We start from the raw sequence: 20,878 nt of genomic DNA, 5'->3' as shown, positions 1-20,878 counted from the left end.
TGACCAGGTGACAAGATTTCTTTTTGAATGTTGATGTTGAAATACATTTTTCAGAAGCAAGACGTTGCACAATTTATAAAAAAAAAAAGATCTTGTCACACGAATGGCTCATGCAATAGGTGAATTGCAAAGACATGCAACAAATGAATATTGGATTGTATACTTTAGTCTGATTTTGACCAATCAGAGACTACCTTAATTGCACATCACCATACGAGAACCGTATCGAGGGGCATTACTAACAAAAAATAACTTAATTGGATAAGATTAGATCACAATGAGCATGCTTATTTTTCCGCATTAACGTGTATTTTTTTTCATTGGATTATAAAAATATATAGATATAGATAGATCTTTTTTTTAAGTCCATGTCGAAATAATCTCCATCACTGTATAAAACACCCATGTCGCATGTTTTGTCAATACTGTGCAGCCCTCGCAGGTGCATAGTCCTCACAATGTCGTAGTTGTGAATAACTGACACTCTGAGGACAGTGTATTTACACACTGCGAATGTAAAATAAGTTTTCAGGGCTTGGAGTTACACATACAGTCCTCATAATTCATACTCTGGTCAGGTATGGACACTCTGAGGACTGTGTATTTTCTATTAATTGTTTCATTGTGAAAAATAGACATCACCAATTTACACTAACCATTAGTGCTGACGGATTATTTATTTTTGAAATGGCAAATAAAATGTGTTTGCATTCACAATACTTTAACCTATTCATTGTTCTGTATGTACTGTAACTGTGTAAATGCACAGGTACAGACTTGTGTGTTACTAAGAATTGAATTTTATATGTATTTTTCTCTTCATGTGTACCAGGTTTCAACTGAAGCACAACCTGAAGACATAACTGAAGACGTAGCTGTCACAGACCAAGTTGACCAGGTGACGAGATTTCTTTTTGAATGTTGACGTTGAAATACATTTTTCAGAAGCAAGACGTTGCACAATATATAAAAAAATATCTTGTCGCACGAATGGCTCATGCAATATGTGTATTGCAAAGACAAGCAACAAATGAACATTGGATTGTATACTTTAGTCTGACTTTGACCAATCAGAGACTACCTTAATTGCGCATCGCCATACGAGAAACGTATCGAGGGGCATTACTAACAAAAAATAACTTAATTGGATAAGATTAGATCACAATGAGCATGTTTATTTTTCCGGATTATCGTGTATTTTTTTTCATTGGATTATAAAAATATATAGCTATAGATAGATCCTTTTTTTTTAGGTCCATGTTCAATGTCGAAATAATCTCCATTACTGTATAAAACACCCATGTCGCATGTTTTGTCAATACTGTGCAGCCCTCACAGATACTTAGTCCTCACAATGTTATAGTTGTGAATAACTGACACTGAGGACAGTGTATTCATACACCGTGACTGTAAAATAAGTTTTGAGGGCTTGGAGTTATTATACAATTCATACTCTGGTCAGGTATGGATTCTCTGAGGACTGTGTATTTTCTTGTTTTTGTTTCATTGTGAAAAATAGACGTCACCAATTTACACAAACCTGTAGTGCAGAAGGATTTATTTATTTATTTTTGTAATGGCAAATAAAATGAGTTTGCAATTACAATACTTTAACCTATTAATTGTTCTGTATGTACTGTAACTGTGTAAATGCACAGGTACAGTCGTGTTACTAAGAATTGAATTTTATATGTATTTTTCTCTTCATGTGTACCAGGTTTCAACTGAAGCACAACCTGAAGACATAGCTGAAGACGTAGCTGTCACAGACCAAGTTGACCAGGTGACGAGATTTCTTTTTGAATATTGATGTTGAAATCAGTTTTCAGAAGCAAGACGTTAGGAGTGAAGAGTGTAGAGTAGATGCTAGGGCTGAACTATATAACTAACAAATATAATCACAACAATTTTTTATGCAATGTGTATTGCCAAGACGTTCAAAATATTGTATCCAACAATAAGCTTGTATGGGACTAAAATTCCTACAAGTCAACATTAAAAATATCTCAAATTGAAGATTTGTTGGCAGTTTGGTGATTTGGATTATGCACTGTAGTGATCTTTTGTTCCCATTAATTTATTTATGGTGGATTTTAGAGATGAACTCGCTATCAATTTTATTTTATTTTTTTAAACAGAAGTGTAAACATCAGGTAGTTAATTTACTTGTATCAAGCTTGGATAAATGTGCTTTATGTTTTGGACCTTTCGCTGCACTAGAATGGACTGGCATGATGGGTATTTTATCTTCTGTGTTATTTGTATCCGCAATGGATCTTTGTTTCACGCAACCAGAATTAATAGTGCAGGCATTTTCATTGAATGAATATAATTTAGTCAAGAGGATAAATTATGACCCATGTTTATACCTTTATCTTTAGTTGCAAGCAGCTAAATGTTGAGCAATTGTCTCAATCTTAACGACTGTCTGACTCGGTAAAATAGAAAAGTCTACTGTAACTGAAGGACTGTATCACACAATATCTGTTTTAGGGGCAATGCCATAGATTAAGCATATTAACTATCCCTCTTGTTAAATGCTTCATCTCATCTTTCGAATAAATGTGACTAGATTTATAATAATCTTTAGTATGTGCACAAACTTTAGGTTCTAAATGCTTTTCTAGTTTGCTCCAGCATCTGGCACATATCCCGTTTAAAAAAAATGCAAAACTGCTTGATGATGAAGACCTTTGGTAAATTAACTTTAGCACATTAGCCCATCAATGGCGGGAGCTACTTCTGCCGCGAGCGCTCGACACTTTTCTCAAGCTTCTACTTCGAGTGTAACATCACTAAGTAACAGCGAAGTAAAGCTAGTAAATATTTATGACCACCCGCCAAAATGAATTTTAACCCGCATATGGCAGGTTAATTTTAGAGCCACTGTATATATGCATAAGTATGTGTGCATCTACTGTATATATGGATATCATTGCTGTCCTGTGAAAAACACGTTTCCATTTTTAGGTCGCGGGCTGCTCTCCGGTAGCTCCTATGGTGGAAGTGTTTTTCACAGAACAGCGACAATATGTGTATGTATGTATGTATGTAATAATTGTTTTCGTTTAAAAAATTAGGTTGCTGATGTATCCAGTTCAAGTGAGGATTCGTTAGCAGAGGAATATGTTCCAGATTCTCACAGTACTTCGGACACTTCCTACATTGAACCTGTTTCAGAAATTCAGAAATCCGAAGGTATTTCAGGAATGAGCTATGAGAAAACTGCTCATCCTTTAAGATGAGAGGTAGTCATGTTTTAAAGAATAAAATGTTCAATGTTCACTGACTCTTTTGCATCTGGTTTCATGTCGAGCTTATCCATTACAAAGCTGTGTTTGACCTAGATAACCTGTTCACATAAGAAGCAGTTTTATTAACATACCAGTTTCAGTCTGTCCTAAAATTGTAAGTTGTAACATGAGCACCATGTTAAAACTTACAATTTTAGGACAGATCAGGTATGACTTTGCATTTCACAGTATTGTTATGTACAACAATGTGTCCTTATATCAGGTAAGTCATTACACATCAATGCCATTTTAGTTTGTGTAAAGTCAGAATGCCAGAACTTTCAAATCACTTCAGTGACATGGTTGCTGTGTGTTGTGTAAACTTTGTCCTTGTAATGTGAGTTGGTCCTCATAATTACCATTTTTGCAATGGGCGTGGCTTATTTAGGTCATTATCTATGTCCTCACAATTACGGATTTTTTCAGGTTTTTCTTTTTTTCGTGTGTTGAGTTTTTTCAAGTTTTGAAGTGAAATTCTCCTGGACAACCCCAAAAAAATTTTTTGGGTGCAAGTCCCATCTCTCTGGCATTAGCAGAAAGGGGTGTCCCTGTAATACACAATTAAACCGGTTTGGAAAAAATGTCCTCATAATACACAGAGGCAAGTATGTGTGTGTGTGTGTGTGGGGGTGTGTGTGTGTGTGTGTGTGTGTGTGTGTGTGTGTGTGTGTGTGTGTGTCTTGTTTTTGTTACATAGTGGGACCAATTGTGGGGCCCACCTGTCCATGTGGGGCCATTTTGCTGGGCCCCACAAGTTTAAACCTCTTTTTGAGGGTCAAGGCTTGGTTTTAGAATTTAGGTTTGAATTGGTTTTGGTTGAGGTTAGGGTAAGAAATAGGGGAGGGGGCTAGGAAATGCATTATGTCAATGAGATGGCCCCACAACGAGAGTAAAACAAACTTGTGTGTGTGTGTGCGCGTGTGTTTTAAATGTCCGAGTACGATGTGTCGTGCAGTCAAAAATGTGCCACCGTCCTAATGCAATGTGACTACATAGTAGACACCCACGTCACTTGTGTGAGTGGATTAGCAGCCCTGGAGCAAGACTGATGGTACCTGCTAAAGCCTCAATTCACGTCACTGAGCACTGCCGGACTGCTGGTATACACTCCCACAGGGGATGCCAACCCTCTTAAACCTGTTACCTACCCTACAGAAGAGGGTCATGTGGCCCTATGGGGGTTTAGTACATCAACATACATAGGAAGTCGGTAGATAGATATAGATGGATGAGTGAAGTGAAGTGAAGGTGGCGAGAAAGTGATAAGGATGGAAATCAATAGGTGGAAGATGAAGAGTGAAAAGGAAGGGGAAGATTAGAGGTGTAGATGAATGTGGAGTGGCAGCTGGAAGAAAAATGGAGCAACAAACCAAAGAGATGAAAGGGAACATTTATGTGCATGATTATAAAGTCTGCTTCTGATAAAAGATGACTTTACCGTGAGGTGTAAGCCACATTTTGTTGATTTCCTTTGCTGACCAAATTATTACCAATAAATAAATACTGGAACTTTTTAATTCAACAAGTGGTCTCCAAAATCCAATTATGAAATTGGGCATGAACTTGTGTGCATCAGGACTTGTATGTGGGTCATCATATACTGCGCAGCAGCATTATGCATTGAGCCATGCTATCTCCAAATTTAGCTCAAACCTTGCTGGTGTTGCTAAGGTATGAGAAAACTAGTCGCCTCAAGATTGTATATACTCTACCTGATACATATTAATTATGTACTAGTAGCAGGTACTTTATTTACATCCTAAACATTTTCTAAGGAAATATTTCATAGATGGTGGCATAACAGATGTCAGGTGTATCCAATAGTTACTGTCGTGGTGGACTGAAGTCTGTGTGGTGGTATCAATCAATCAAACTTTATTTTTTTAACACCAAGTGCTTTACATGAATTATAAACAAACCCACAACATTAAAAACAGCCCTGATTACGATGACCAGTTAAATTAAACTGTACAATATTTAATGTGTAATGACCAAATTTCTGTGAAATGCATCACATCCAATAACCAGCATGTGACAAGTCATGAAGCTAAAGTGGAAGTAATAAAAATAAAATATAAATCTCTACACTATGTTGTTATGCAGTCCCACTAGTATTGCATTCTAATTAATATTGTGTGGGAGGAATATGAATTAATTAGCCAAATCCACTCATTTTAATCCATCTCAGGAGGCGGCCACAACTGAGCTTCAGAAAACAAATGAGCTGTGATTGGTTGTTACCTGAGCCCTGAGCCACTGTGATGTCATTTTCAGTGGACAGCAAGTGGCAAAATGGCCACCCACTATGGCGGATAAAAATGGGTGGGTTTTACTGCTTATTTCATATTTCCACAAACATAATATTAATCAGAATACCATGTTTAGACTAGTGGGGCTGCATAGAACATATTATAGTAAGTACATTTTGCAGGTTGACTTCCCCTTTAAACATTTTGTGTGGAGAAATGCAAACGTTGCCAATGTCTTCTCTAAGTTTATGAAGAAGGCAAGCTGTTTGCCCCGAGTGCCAGAAAGTTGAAATCCCATTAAATTGTTCATGCCATGAATGCAGCAAGTGCACATTTGCCTCTCTTTTGCCCCATCATAAACTGTTCCTGAACCCTGCTTCTACGTTTTCTGTCCTCTGATGTAGCCTATTTTAGCTCACTCGCGTTGTCCCACACTGTGACTTATTTTCTCGTATTCGCTCTAAGCTTGCATTCATTTCTAGCCCCTAATCATTCTCAGGAGAAAATGGGAAAATATACCACTAGTTAAAATTGTCTTTTCCCATGCATCTTATATTTGTATTCTCCCCTCAATAACACAATGATGCATGCTCTCATTAGCAATATGATATTATCAAAGCTTCATGAATCTTTTCTCCTGTTTTGTAACAATGGAAAGCGCAAAATGTTGACCATAGCATACCACACACTAGTTGTACATGCTCTCAGGATAGCTGTATTAGTACATTAATCAGATATGCATTTAGGTTCCGTGTCCAATTTTGCCATTAGATGTTTCTTGCTGATTCTAAAAATCCTTTCCTTTGTTCGAGGTGAATACTGCCTGTATACCCCACGCATGATCAGAAATCTGTTGCCCTCATTGACAGTTCCATTCATCTCCATCACAAGCCTCCGTCCGTTGTGACACCAGATAATATGATGTGATACTGAGAGGTGAGAGAGGGCTGAAAATACAAGGTCATTTTTCAAACCTGTCAGTGTGCATTACAACCAACTTATAGTGCTATGGTGGACAATAAAACTGGCCCATTTGGGAAACAGACTTGTCTATAGCTCCGGAATCTGTCTTTTGGATTCAAGTTTGTGAAAATGTTTTTAAAATGACAAAACACACAAATTTACAACTTATCCAATATAAAATTATTCACAGAACATACATTACTCAATATATGATGAAGAAAATGGGACTCTCAGACTCCGACATTTGTCTCCAGTGTTTACAAAACACTACAGACACTTATTTTCATGCTTTATGGTTATGTACTCCGGTTATGTGTTTCTGGACTAAAGTCTTAGAAAAACTTTCCGCTGTCTTGGACTGTAGGATACCGTTCTCTCCAAACTTGTGTTTGCTAGGTGACTTAACAACAATTGACTTACCACATAAACAATTTCAATCTATACTTGTAGCCCTTACTATCGCAAAAAAAACAATTCTTGTTAACTGGAAAAATAAACAAACTTTGAATATCGACCAATGGTCTAACCTCCTCATAAATCATATTTTAATGGAAAAAATATCTGCCTCAAATAAAAACCAAATGTCAAAATTTAAAGAAACATGGTCTACGTATATAGAATTTTTTAACCTAAACTTGGATTTTAATTCTGCCTGTTAGCGAGAGCCACAGCAGCGTTATAACTGGCATTGATGTTTCTGTATTAGGCAATTTGTAACTAATGGTTGTGTTTCCATAGTCAGGAACCCGGCTGCTGCCAGCGGGATCGAGCGGATTCACCTCCGATGGGCACCAGGGGTTGATATTCGGATTCACGGCATGCCAGTGGGTTAATTCTGTGGGTGCTGTCCCCCCTGGCGGGGAGTGGGCGGGTCTGCCCCTCTGTTGGCTGCTGGGTGGCGGCTGCGTCTTGGCCGTTCCCTGGGTCTCTTGGGGGGTGCTGCGTTGCGGGGCTTTCCCTGGTGTCGGGGGCGGCGCCGTTCCGGCGCGGTCCGTCGCTCTGGGCCCGGCGACGCGGTTCGGGGCCTGTGGGCCGCCGGGGTGCCCGGTGGTTCCCTCTCCCCTCCCCCTTCCTCCCCCTTGCTGCCTCTCCCTCCTCGCCTCTCCCCGCCCGTCCTCCGCCTCCCTGTCCCCTCTCCCTCGTCGCCCTTCCTCCTCCTCTCCCCCTCTCCTTGCGTCCCTGCCGCTGCCCCCTGCCCTTCTTGTCGTCCCCTTCCCTCCTCCCTTCCCCTTCCCCGGTACGCCTTCCTTCCCCTCCCCTGGGCCGGGGGCTCCATCCATGGCCCGGGTCTCGGTGCTATGGGGGCCGGCGGGGGTGGCTGGGGTTTGGTGTCGTGCCCGCCCCGCTCCGGTGGGCGTCCTGACACCTCGGGCGGGACCCAGTATCCGGGGGGCGAGCCCTATCGCCCCGCCGGACGGGTCCCATATGCCCGCCGGGGTCCTGGTGGGGTGGGTGGGGGCTTGGTGGGCCGGTGCGCCTCCTGCCCCCGCCCGGTTGGGGGGGGCCCCGCTGGTCACACCTCTTAACTCACTACACTAGGTTTGCACAATACACTTTTATAGACATATAGGGCACATAACACACTTTGGGGGGTGGGGTAGGGTGGAAACACCGTCTTCACCCTACAACTCCCCTCCAATTTTAATACACCACACAACTTGTGGGTGGGGGGGGGGGGGCTTGTGGGGGTGCCATCGGTTGGGGGCCGCAGTATAGAGCAGTGCTGCGGTCCCCTGTCCGTGTCGCCACCCCCCCCCCCCCCCGCCCTATCTATTTTTTTTAATGCACCACATACACTCAGCAACATGCTTGGGTGGCGGGTCGATCGGAGCGTGGGAATATCATTTCCATCGGCTCCGGTTCACCTGCTCCTAATTTTAATGCACCACACACACACACTTGTATATACACTGGGTGGGGTCACATTCACGGTTTAGGGGTAGAGTTCGCCAGTCCGCGAGCTGGCGGACTCAGTAACAGGGGTTAATTTTCACAAAGAACGCTGGGGTGACGACCGGGGCCTTCCCCCGCTGGGCCTGGGGTTCGGGGGTGTCGGCCGCCCTCCGGTGCCCCCATCTCCCCCTTCTGCCCCCGGTGTTCCGTCCTTCCACACGGCGGGGGGTGGGGTGGGCGCGGCTGCCCTCTCCGCTCCGCTGTCCGGCCCCTCTTCGGCGCCGGTGCCTGGGTGCGGGTGGTCCCCAGGGGCTGGGGGTCGGGGGTTGGGGGGCTGCCGGTTGGTCGGGGTGGGGTCGGGGGGGGGGGGCGGCTTTGTTGGGGGGGGGGCGGTGGTGGGGGTTGCGGGGTGGGGGGTGCTGGAGGTGGGGGGTGTCTGGGGGATTGGGGGCATGGGGGCGGCTGGGGCTGGGTTGGGGTGGGTGGCGGGGGTGGATGGGGGGCGGGGGGTTGTGGGGGGGGGCGGGGGTTGGGGGCCGGTGGGGTGCCTGGTGGGCCTGCAGTGCCCCGTCCTGCTGCGTTGGGCCGGGGGCGCGGGCCGTGTTGGGGCGGGGGGCGCTCCTGCTCCTGGGTTTGCTCTCCGGCCGGTGGCCCTGGTGGGGCCCGGGGGTCGTCCTTTGGCGCTGCCGCGGCCTGGGGGGCCCTGAGGTGTTGCGCTTGCTCTGTTCCGGCGGGGGTCGACGGCTCCCCTCTTTGGTGGAGATTTTCATGCATGCCAGATCCACCACACCAGCATCTACCGAAACTCAGACACAATCTGTTTCCTCCTCAGGTTATTGAATCGGTGGAGGCTGGTGTCTCGGATCTCACGCGGCTTCGTCTGTCCTTCCTTCCTTTTCTCGGTCTCTCCGTTGGTCTCTTGAGGCCTCCCTGATTTTATGTTTTTTGGATTTGTTGGGGTCTGGATGTTTCTTGGGCTGGGGAGGAGTTCTGGTGGGGGGTGTCTGGTCGGTGCTGGATTTCACCTTCCTTGGTTTTCTTCGGTCCCCTCGGGTCTCCTGGTGTTCGATTTAGGTGAACGGTATGAGATTTTTTTTTTTCTAATAGGTTTTCTGGTGAGCTAACAAACACATGCACGCACGCACGCACGCACGCACGCACGCACGCACGCACCCACACATACTCACCCACACACACAAAAAAAAAAAAAATGTATGTATGTATGTATGTATATATGTATATATGTATGTATATATGTGTATATATATATATATATATATATTTAAAAAAAAAAAAAAAAAAAAAAAGAGCAATGATGATGACATTTCCGAATGAACAATACTGAGCTCTTAAAAAAAAAAAAAAAAAAAACTGGCCCATTTGGTTATCAGCGACGGGATGGACAGACGATACGATGTGCACGTTGGGATGATGTTTCTCCTCTGATGGTGTTTATATGCAAGAAGATGGTGGCGGTGTCCCCAGGCGAAGAACTTAAAAGTCTAACAAGAGCAGTGTTGGGAACGTTACTTTAAAAAAGTAATTAGTTATAGTTACTCATCACTTGCTTAAAAAAGTAACTGGTAATTGAATTAAGCCTTAAGGTCCAGAAAGAAGAAGGACGACACGTCCGTCACGTCGTAACACGCTTCCTGCGGCACCTCCAAAATAAAAGTCACTCTACATAGCAGCTGTCAAGACACTTTTATTGTGACGAGGTCCGACAACAACAGTACCTCGAACTGTGCGCAAATGACATTTTCAGAGCTAGTCACCGCACAATGTCTTGTCAACTTATTTTGAGCCTTGAATCTAATAAATCAATTATAACGCAACGCATTTCTCATACAATAACGATAACGGCGTTTCAGATATGGGGAGAATACCTAGTTAGATTAGTCCGTTTATTTAAAAAAAACAGTTACCTAACGCAGTTAGTTTAAACGCAGTTACTCCCAACACTGAACAAGAGAAGGGGGAACGAATCAGGACCTTAATACATCATTACTTGCAATAAGGCCACAACCACAGAGCTGGCATGGATTATCTCACTTTTTCTGTTGTGCGCGTGACGCTTGTGTGTGTATTGATTGCAGGTATGTTGTTGCATGTGTGACTGTAGTTTCAAGTATGTGCATACTGATATGTTAGTTTATGTAAATATAACTGTGATGCATTTGAAAATGTTGTGTGTGTATGTAAATCAGTGAACGTCTCAAAATCACACCACCAATGAGCCTTCCTGAGTCGTTAGCATGGACAAACAAGACATCAAATTTAAAAAAAGGTACAAGTAAAAATCAACCGTAAAGTCCTCGTAAATTTGACTCGAAACTGAGTCTTTTTGGTCCCACTCTAAATAGAGTAACATTTACACTTGGAAGAGAGTAAAACAATCAGAGCAAATTTTACTCAAAGTATTTTCAGTGTGTACGAGAGAATTTGCCTATTACATTAAAAAAAATCAATTAAAGATTTTTCACTTTTCTTGGTAAATTTTGCAAGGCGAGATTTTGACAAAATGTTCTACTTAATTAATTAATTTATTTATTTATTTTTAAGTTACACAAGGGATGAGGAACAAACTCACGACCTTCAGCCTGGGAGACACTCTACCACCTGAGCTATGCCACTCCTACTGTTTGCTTATTTCCAAGATGAGACCAATAATGTTTGGTCTCAGAGTTACAAAGATTCCAGCTGACACGGGTGATATACTAACCCCGGGATTACACTGCATGCGTGTGCGTGGCATATCCGCTCCGCTGCGTCTTGACTGCGTGCTCTGGACACGTCAATTTTATGGACAAAACTCACCGGCTGCGCACAGCTGCGGTCCGGCAGTCCGTCGCTGACAACTTCCCGCAGTGCCTTCCGTGATCACGCGCGATAATGTGGCATTAAAAACAACGACAAGCACACAAAGTCTTTACTGCTCAACAGAGAAGCAGAAAGAGAGGTGGACTTTTTTCGATTGAACTCACCGTCCACTCCCCAGCTTCTACTATGACGTACCTTGCAGCATCCATTTTTAGGTTGTCCAAGTAATCCACCTCCATTATAAATCTCTCCTCGTCCATGTTTGCTGCAGTGAATTAAGCGTTAAGCATTATGACGTTTTGCTGACATGATTGCCAAATAGGATCTGGTGAGTATTTTATTCTGAAAAGTAACCGGAATTTATTTATTTTTAAACTGCGTCGGTCTTCCTGTCTCGCTCGATGTGTTCTGTGCTAGTTTGCCATTTGACGGATGCCGACGGATGCGTTGTCTGGCAAAAATAGAAAATAGGTCTATCCGTGCGGCAGCCTCCGGCACGATGCAGCTGGTCCGCAGTCGATCCGCAGCGCACACGCAGCCGGTGTAATTTGAACAAACTGATAGAATGGAAATGAATCGGCTGCGCCGACGGAGCAAAGCGGAGCGGAGACGCAATGCACACGCATGCGGTGTAATCCCGGGGTAACACACAGCAGGAGCTGCATCGCTCAGGGAGTAGATTGGCTCCCAACCTAATGTTGTGGGTTTTTTCCTCAACCCTTGAGTGACTTTTTTTTCATGCCCTTCCAGGTGTCAATTTTACTCTATTTAGAGTGGGACCAAATAAACTCTGTTTCGAGTCAAATTTACTCTATATAATTTACTGTGTTGAAAGACAGTATTTGTTGTATTCCTTATAAATTCTAAAGAGATGCATGGTTCTCACACCTACAAAGCAATAATCAACAACGGGCCGTGTTTACATTTTTTTGTTTTTAGCAATAAGGGTGGACTGGATAACCTAGGACAGGATGACCAGTTTCAAACCTGTAATAAGGCAATATACTTGCTAATGAGTGGTTTTCATTTGTTGGTGATCATGAAGTAGATTGTAATACTTAAATTCCTGTTTCTCTGGGGATTATCTTGAACTGTTGCTATTTTATTTAATCTACCCACATTTAACTAAGAATGGCGTTCATGGGAGGACTCCGTGGAGGAAGGCACTGCTGGGGTGAAAAAACAACCAACCAACCAAACAAACAAACAAAAATCATTGCTTAAGTTAGCAAAATAGCACCTGGCTGTTGCACACCACTTGAGGATGGCTGCCTTCGCTGTGTTTCATGTTGTATTTAATGCTTTGTACTCTTCTACTGAATGGCACATTTGAACAGGGATGTGGATCTAAAAAACAAAAACAAAACATACAAAAATAAAAGTGAAGACTTTCTACTAGGGTCTCTCAGTATGTTGAAGACTTTTATACATGATTTAAATCTGTCAAATATCTGTCTCAACTTTTTTTTAACACCTATTTATTACAATCATGTTTATTAAACCCAGTTTAATTCAAAACAAAACAGAAAAAAGGTTTCCAAAACAGGATTGGTGTGGTTTCTAGCCAGGAATTTGTGTTTCAAGTTAGCTTGCTAGCCATAGGATTTGTAAAATAATAAGAATTAAAAATATATATATATATGTAAAAATCAAGCCAGCGCCGAAATGGGTATTTACACAAAAGACCAGTAGAGAGCGGATGTCTGTTGTAACTTCCGGGGAACAAAAATAGTGACGGACCAATATGGCGGCGTACTATAACAACGATTTTTCTACATTACTCGATAAAACTACTCACGTCTTATCATGTTAAACGTGGCTGGTAGCTACTAACCACTGTTATCTGCGCCAATGATTATACATTAGTACAGCAACGTGCTTACATTAACTTTGGGCCGTTCCAAGGAACACTTGAGCAGCAATGTGGGGTGAAATTACTGAACCTCCCGTTAGAAAACAACCTACGCCGTCTGATAAATGTATTCAGGACGACCAGCGCACAGTACCGGAGAAACTGGAGATACTACTTCCAGTGCCTCGTGCTCCCCGCATTGACCATTCAAAACCACTGCAAGATACCCAGGTGAGTCAAAAAGCATTAGTTGTATATAGAGATGGTAAACGTTTTCGTTCACATATTACAAGGAGTACAGACTTGTATAAAATTGTTACAATAACACAAGACTCTGGTTAACGTAGAAGTACTAATTCCAAAGTAAAAGTTAAAAAACAAGTGTAGGCTTGGTGACTTGGCACAATGAAAATAAAGTTGTAATTAATGAAATAGAAATCTTTAACAATTTAATTAAAATCTAACCTTACTTCCCTTACTTGTAAAATGAGCACCCTACCGTATTCAACTGTGGTCTTTCTGACTTTTGATGTGACTTCAAGGTGTCCCAAGATGTCCCCGCTGAAGTCCACGCCTTGTTGGAGTCTGTTGTTGCAAGTGGAAGCCAAGTGAAAAGTCAACAGATAGGAGATGCTGAACTGACGGCAGAGGAGCGGAGAAAGGAGCTACTGCTTCAGTACAGGACCAAACCACTGGTCTTCCTGGAGCGCTACCACGTATGTACACTGTTTTGGCTGCCCTTCTGACTACATACAGTACAGGCCAAAAGTTTGGACACACCTTCTCATGCAATGCATTTTCTTTATTTTTCATGACTATTTTTAGATTATTACTGAAGGCATCAAAACTATGAATGAACACAAGTGGAGTTATGTACTTAAAAAAAAGATTAAATAATTGAAAACATGTTTTATATTCCAGTTTCTTCAAAATAGTCACTCTTTGCTCTTGGCATTCCCTCAATGAGCTTCAAGAGTACTCACCTGAAATGGTTCTCCAACAGTTTTGAAGGAGTTCCCAGAGGTGAAAATACCAAGAGTGTGCAAAGCAGTCTTCAGAGCAAAGGGTCGCTATGTTGAAGAAACTAGACTCTAAAACAACTTTTTCAGTTATTTCACCTTTTTTTTTTTCAAGTACTTTACTCCACATGTGTTCGTTCTTAGTTTTGATGCCTTCAGTGAGAATCTACACTGTAAATAGTAATGAGAATAAAGCAAACACATTGAATGAGATGTATGTGTGTGTCCAAACTTTTGGCCTGTACTAACATATCAGCATAGGTGGCAAAAGTCCTCACACTTGTCTGTACTTATGTAGTAGTGGGCTACAGAAACTTCTGCCACAAAAAAAAGACTGGTAAAAGTATAAGAATTTATTAAACTGTTACACTTATGTATGAGGGGGGGAAAATACAGATTGAAAAAATGTACTGATGTACAGACATTAAAAAGATTCTTTCTTTTTTTCTTCAGTTTTCTACAATGCCCAATTTGTTAACTTGGTAACAATATGTGTGCACAGACTGCACACAAAATAGTTTCCCGCTATCATTAACTTATACGGTGTTCTAGAAAAAAAAGAAAATAAGTTATATTTCATGCCACATGTTTAGGGATGGATTGCATTGACTTTTATGCTATTAAATGTTTCCATTACTTTCCTAATGTTGTATACTGAGTATCAAAAAGGCTGAATTAGGTGATGATAAAATATGATTTTTAAAAACAAAATAAGCCTCGGCTGTATGCGTTTTCTCTCTCTTTCTGGTTAGATGGAATTTTTGAGCACCTTCAATAAGATATGACTTAATTGGATGTGGGGAATAGACGATTTGTTTTGGAACTACAGTTATTTGCGGGGGATGACATCCGAGCCATGCGGCATGTAGCAAACATCCATGAGTAATTGATGACCCCAAAACTTGTATAACTGAAGATAGGTGCCACAAGATGGTGGCAAAGCGAGCACTGCTGTACATGAAGCGTTGGAACGCACTTCATCACAGCTTTTTGGCACCAACATAGCGCCAAAACAATAATTTTATATGGATTTGGCCTGAGCACAAAATGACAGAAAATAGGTGAGTTAATAAAATTTCAGGGAACAGAAAAATCTGAGAGAAAATATGCAAGTGGAACAGTATGTTAAATTTCATTGAATAGGTTAAACCACAATGTGCACATTTGCAGAGTAAATAACTTTTTGCAACACTCCGTTTACACCTCACCTCGTTCATTTCCCACATTACCAGAGGTGGTTGAAGCCCGAACATCTGCCAGCTTTTTCCCAAGTCAGCAATGACCCGCGGGCTCAGCACTACAGCGAAGTGATCCAGAAGCAGGCAGCAGGAAATACACACAAGACGCAAGTTCGAAACAAGCGCTACGCTGCACTCAGGTCCCTGCAGAAAGGTAGAGGCTTTTTGTTTTTTTCCCAAAAACTATATAAACAGTGATGTTCATTTTTTTTGCCACTTTCTTAGAGGGTCTATATTTCAGTGAAGAACAAATGCGAACAAGGGAGCCGCTGCTGTATGAACAATATATTGGACAGTACCTAACTGATGAAGAGGTAATAATATACTTTACTTAATCATCATTTTTATTTTTTGATAGTTTGTCCTAACTAATTGAGACAAACCCAACAAAAGTGTTGGTTTCATGATGTGTAATCCCCTCCAGGAATAGAATCAAACCTCTGAATATTGTTAGCCCTTCACCAAAATCACAATATTTCCTCACAATACTAATACATTTTACTTGACTATTTAGGTGATAGAGCGCTCCCAAGAGGCCATGTTAGGTGGTGCACAGCAAGGATCGGCGGCATCAGAGGGAATCACAGGAGGCCTGACACACCTCCTCCTCAACTCCTACCAGGAGAGTCTCATCCAGAGTCGTCTGCAGGAGGAGCAGGATAGAGAGGAGTGTGCGCTGGAAGAGGAAGAGGAGGAGGATGAAGGCAAGGGTTGCTTGAGCTTTAGTTAGAAAAGAAGATAAGAAATGCAGAGTCAGGACATCTGTTAGTTTGCTATTACTGAAGTGACGTTTTTGTCTTTCTCTGTGTGTGTTTTGACATTCTCACTGAAGAAGACACAGTCCAGGAGAAGACTTGGGAGCCTACCTCTGAGGAGAAAGCGCTTCTTCGGGAGGAGTTCATCAGTCAGATGCACCAACGCTTCCTTGATGGCAAAGACACAGACTTCAACTACAGGTTCAGTTATTCTCAAGCTATAGGCATTAGAGAGTTTTTAAAACATTTATTGGAACTTTAGTTTGACAGCATACTTGATAACTACTTTTATATATGGGTGCAGTGTATAGTTTTGATAAAGTGGGATTAGTACTTTACATTGCAGTTTTTGCAAAAAATATACTAAGCTTCTAATTTGTGAAATTAGGTTTAATACTTTAATTATGTAGGTCAATCGTTAAAGATTTACCATTCCATTTCATGTCCTGAATTGTGTTTGGGCGTGAAATCATTTTCAAAATATTTTTAAATTTTATCTTTGGGTGGTGGGAAAAAATCGAAAGAATTTTTTGCACGTTGTTTTGTAGAAATTGTAGTCGACATTCCCATTTGCCTCTATCTTTATTGCTCCAAACTAAAATCCTTGTTTATTGGATTACAGTACAATAAAAAACACCTAAAGGCCATTATCATTTTCAACATTGTGTTTAAAACTTATGCTTTAATGAGGGATTGGCATATAGGAATTCATCAAAATGTGTTATTTGTTTTAATAGCATTTCCTTCGAGTAGATTGAATCGGCTCAGTGGGAATAAGACATTGAAAAAGGAATTAAGAATATTGGAAATTCTCCCATTCTCTTAAAAAAATTTAATCAATTGTGTGCTTGTGTCTCCACGATAGTGAAGTGGATGAGAATCCTGACTATGACAACCTTGACATCGTCGGCAGAGATGCTGAGGAAAAGTACTTTGATGAAGATGAGGATGAAGACGAAGAAATGATGATAGAACAGTAACCACAAGGACAATAAATCTATTCTTAAAGTTGTGGTCTACTGTATTTGTGTTATGTTGCACACAAATGCTTATACTTGTAATTTGTAATAAATATTGTTTTTGGAATAGATTGATAATTGTGAGCTTCCATGGGAAACACATACCTTGGATCTCATTAGAGTGTGCTTGTTTGTCTTGAAAACAATATTTATTACCAGACATAATGAGGAGCCAGATATTGTAGTAATGACTAGTAAACATGGTTCGGATAAATTTATTTAATTAGAATGGGATCCTGCATAGGTTTCACTCTTAGGCGATAGTGTCAGCGTCATTTTCGTGACACAAATAACAAAATGTTTTCCGCCATTGATGTGACCAATAAGCTACACAACTAAAAAAATATATATTTTCTAGAGGGGAAGTAACAACTGAAATGTGATTGCACAAGTGTGCACACCCTCATTTAACTGGGTTCAGAATTACCCATTCAAACACGTCAAATGCAAGTCAGCACACATCGCCCAACCGAAAGTAGCTCTGATTAACGGCAAATTAATTTCAGATGTTCCAATAGCTTTTTTCCCTAACTTTTTTTGTTTCGCCTTCTAGCAGAAGCCTGAAGGTTTTGTGCAAACATCGCCATTACAAACTGTTCATCATTCAGCGACAGCCTCAAAGCATAATGCTGCCACAGCCATGTTTCTTTGGAACGCAACATATGGATTGATGTGTGGCTAACACCTGTTTCATCCTCTTTCCTCACTTTCTGTCAGCCAGCCTCTGCATTAGGGCGATGACGGTGTCCTGTTTAGAGGAGAGCAGCTCCAGGGCCGTAGCAATCCTGCTCAGGGACTTCCCCATCCGCACCTCCCTCTTCTCACGCCGCCTTTCTCTGGCTTCCCTCCGGACGCGAGCCACGCCATCCAGCTCAGGGTGTTCCTCCCTTCGCTTTAATATCTCCTGGTAGAAGGAGGAGCCGCTTTGCGCCTCATTTCCCTTGTGGCCTTCGGGTCCAGATATTGCCGAGGTGGAAACAGAGGATGAAAGAGAGGAGCACGTAGAGGGGAATTTGGAAGCAAGGTTGTGGTTGTTGCTACGGCGGAAGCATATGACATCTGTTGGGAAGGACGGTGCTTTGCGGGATGCGTTTGGGTCTGTGTTGACGGTGGCTCCAAGAGAAGGGGAGGCGGTTTGGGTAAAACAAGGCGAGGAGATAAATGATTGCGGTGGCTCAGTGGACGCCAGGGGAAGGTTGGCAGTTACAATCTCACTGTTAAGGACTATCAGGGGTTTGAGGTCCGGACTTTCTGTTTGGCGAACAGCCGGCATTGATGCTATAGCACCAGTGCTTGCAGCCTGACTCTTGACCCCTGATTCCACTAGAACAGAGGCGGGGAAGTTCCCATTAGGGCGGAAGATAGTGGCCGACGGCGGGACGTTTAGTCTTGGTGTGGCCTTCGCTGAGGCTTGTGGGACAACGGCTCCACTTCCTTTGCCGCGTTTGTTGCTGCTGATGTAAGAACCAACAGTGTCACACAGCGTAGCATCCATCAGCTGCAACACACACACATTTGATCTCAGGTAACTGCAATTGCATTTATTTGGATTTCATTCAAACGTGAGTGTTCCTCTGAAAGTTTATGTTCTTTAACCAGAAAAGCAATTTTTGGAACCATAACACTCACATCAAAAAACTCCCAGGATGTCTTGGCGTGTCCCGTCTCTCGACTGCGATCCTTAACCCTTTTGTACGTGACGATCAGGTTGTTCCACTTGCGGCGGATCCTTTCAACAGGGAGGAAGTGCCCCTTGGCGGCCAACTCCTCCTGGACGCTCTGGAAGAGCTGCGAGCGCTCCCGGGTCTCATACAAACCCCAGCGGCGGCCGACCGCGTCAATCAGACACAAAACTGCCTTGGAAGAGAAATCGGAACCGGGGGGAGGAGCAGGTGGCATCACTGAAGCTGGGGAGGGGGAGCAGCAAAAAAGTAGTGATTACGCATGTTTGCTCTAAACACAAACTTATAGTCCAAACTGAATTGCTAAAAGAAGTAATGTGAATTGAGCAATAGATAGTATTTGGTTGTCGTGGTTTTACATGACTTGTTATTTTAAACTTAATTTGTTGTGAAAAATAATAACAATGAAATGCAGGGGTAAATGTGTGGTATGATTCAGTAATTTAGTAATATCATTTTCAGTTATAACATCCCTCTGAGGGAAATCCCAACTATGATGGCTCGTGAAGAAAATGTATTCAACACACCTTCCATTGCAAGTGCCAAACGGGGCTGTTCAAAATGTAAACTAGGGGCAAGTCCATGTATATAGCTCCAAATTATGTACGTTTTTCCTTATATATAAAAAAGAAGAAGACGTGTTCTAAATGTATTTCTGATATATGGGAACACCTACAACATCTAGAGATAGCAAGTAGGCTACTTGCTTTACAATGGACAGTGATATTATAAAGCAAAACAGCGCCATCTAGTGGAGCACTGCTTACCTGTTCCTGATTTTCACTTGGTGAATGTATGATGTAAATACACCGCCAAATAAATAAATAAATAAAAAATACAACAAAATGTAAGAGCAGATGTTAGCACTCACACAATTGTACATCAGTAGTAGTGGTGGTTGCTACGTGAAGCGCCGACGGCCCCCTCAGCTCTTCTGTAGCGTGATCCAGCCCTCCTCTTCCTCCTCCGCATGCAGGATCGCTGCAAGGCGCAGGCGAGCCCTGGCTGCCCAAAACCAGCGCAGATTGCTTTTCATCGCCCTCCTCCTTTTTCACGTGCACTTTTCCTGCGTCGCAGCTACCTCTTTGTAGAACTGTGGTCTCCATTGCGGACACACGTGCACGCTAGACGTACGTGCACAAAGAATCATACAAACCGAGAGAGGGAGGTGGCTGCGCAGGCGTTCAATTCGGAGAAAGTTTAGGGATGGCGGATTTCAGCAGAATTCAGATACGTTTTAGCAGCGATTTTCCTCTACCTTACACGCGTGTGTGGTGGACAGTACACACACCACCTCGGTGTGTGTATGTGTGTGTGAGAGAGAGAGTAAGGGAGAGAATGTGCGTTCAGGGGAGCCCAGAAATGGCTGCGCTGCGGCTGCCCACAACCTGACCGATGCGCAGAGCAGCTGCTCAGTCAGTTTGGCCTCGCTGCTAGTGTGACGTCCCCAACAGGCACGCCCCCCCCCCCCTTCTGACATAGATGATAAATATTTCTTCTGTGGAAGTGAATCAAAAACAGTTTTACATTTATTTTGTAATTGCCATGTTTTTTGGAGGAATTTTGAAAAATATGTACAATGTGAATAAAATGGACATATCATTACAATTGATCTAAAAGGTGTAATTACAAATTTTATTCATGATGACTAATCTGTATCCTTTTGGAATCAAACTTATGCTTTAATTTGGCAAATTTTATTTGCACAAAATAATTTCCAAATCCCTTCCAAATGTTCATTGCAGAATTTGATTTGTATATTAATTCCTTGAAATTGACAAGAAACAAGAAAAGTACATGTACTGTACATTAAAAATCCTTAGTGAATTATCTTTAGTTGACCTTAATTGAAAATGTATTGTGCCTTATAGGTTATTTTCCTTTTCTTTTATTCTTTAACTTTTGGGTTTTATTTCTATGTTGAATTGTTGTTTGATTTTCTAATATTGTGAATGCTAACAAGCGACGTTTGAATTGATGTTTCATATTCTAATACTGTGAATGTTTAAAAGCAGTGTTTAAAAAAAAAACCTCTCTGGTAACCCCAGCGGAAAACAAAGGAACACTGTACTCATACTGGTATCGGCCTGGGGGA

At 42.1% G+C, this 20,878-nt stretch overlaps 2 protein-coding genes across 3 annotated transcripts; one reads left to right on the top strand and one right to left on the bottom strand.

Annotated features, from left to right (window-relative positions):
- Positions 1-12,939: 12,939 nt before the first annotated feature.
- On the top strand, positions 12,940-17,090 carry ccdc97 (coiled-coil domain containing 97). Its single transcript, XM_086098588.1, has 7 exons — positions 12,940-13,301; positions 13,613-13,786; positions 15,322-15,481; positions 15,553-15,641; positions 15,842-16,031; positions 16,160-16,283; positions 16,948-17,090. The coding sequence occupies exons 1-7, from the start codon at positions 13,140-13,142 to the stop codon at positions 17,060-17,062; spliced, it is 1,014 nt and encodes a 337-aa protein (XP_085954714.1). The 5' UTR covers positions 12,940-13,139; the 3' UTR covers positions 17,063-17,090.
- Positions 16,179-20,163, bottom strand: LOC147182507 (uncharacterized). Of its 2 annotated transcripts, none has more exons than XM_086098383.1 (4): positions 19,655-20,163; positions 18,731-19,008; positions 17,809-18,599; positions 16,179-16,251 (listed from the first exon to the last, which is right to left on the bottom strand). In XM_086098383.1, the coding sequence occupies exons 1-4, from the start codon at positions 19,887-19,889 to the stop codon at positions 16,233-16,235; spliced, it is 1,323 nt and encodes a 440-aa protein (XP_085954509.1). In that variant the 5' UTR covers positions 19,890-20,163; the 3' UTR covers positions 16,179-16,232. The 2 variants fall into 2 exon arrangements, with proteins under 2 accessions (XP_085954509.1, XP_085954592.1); XM_086098466.1 differs by having other exon boundaries at positions 16,194-16,251; positions 17,787-18,599.
- Between the last annotated feature and the right edge of the window lie 715 nt (positions 20,164-20,878).

The sequence above is a fragment of the Leptonotus elevatus genome, chromosome 1 (assembly GCF_054856555.1).
Source record: "Leptonotus elevatus isolate MCC_2025b chromosome 1, RoL_Lele_1.0, whole genome shotgun sequence".
NCBI lineage: Eukaryota > Metazoa > Chordata > Actinopteri > Syngnathiformes > Syngnathidae > Leptonotus > Leptonotus elevatus.
The sequence above is the reverse complement of the archived record's forward strand: the minus strand, read 5'-3'. Positions and strand labels throughout refer to the sequence as shown.

Excerpts from the sequence above, each read along its gene's own strand:
- ccdc97 (XM_086098588.1), top strand. The coding sequence starts at position 13,140 with ATGTGGGGTGAAATTACTGAACCTCCCGTTAGAAAACAACCTACGCCG. Across the intron at positions 15,642-15,841 it reads AGTACCTAACTGATGAAGAG|GTGATAGAGCGCTCCCAAGA; the intron begins GTAATAATATAC and ends TTGACTATTTAG. Across the intron at positions 16,284-16,947 it reads GACACAGACTTCAACTACAG|TGAAGTGGATGAGAATCCTG; the intron begins GTTCAGTTATTC and ends TCTCCACGATAG.
- LOC147182507 (XM_086098383.1), bottom strand. The coding sequence starts at position 19,889 with ATGGAGACCACAGTTCTACAAAGAGGTAGCTGCGACGCAGGAAAAGTG. Across the intron at positions 19,009-19,654 it reads TACTACTGATGTACAATTGT|CTTCAGTGATGCCACCTGCT; the intron begins GTGAGTGCTAAC and ends CCCCCTCCCCAG. Across the intron at positions 18,600-18,730 it reads CATCCTGGGAGTTTTTTGAT|CTGATGGATGCTACGCTGTG; the intron begins GTGAGTGTTATG and ends TGTGTGTTGCAG.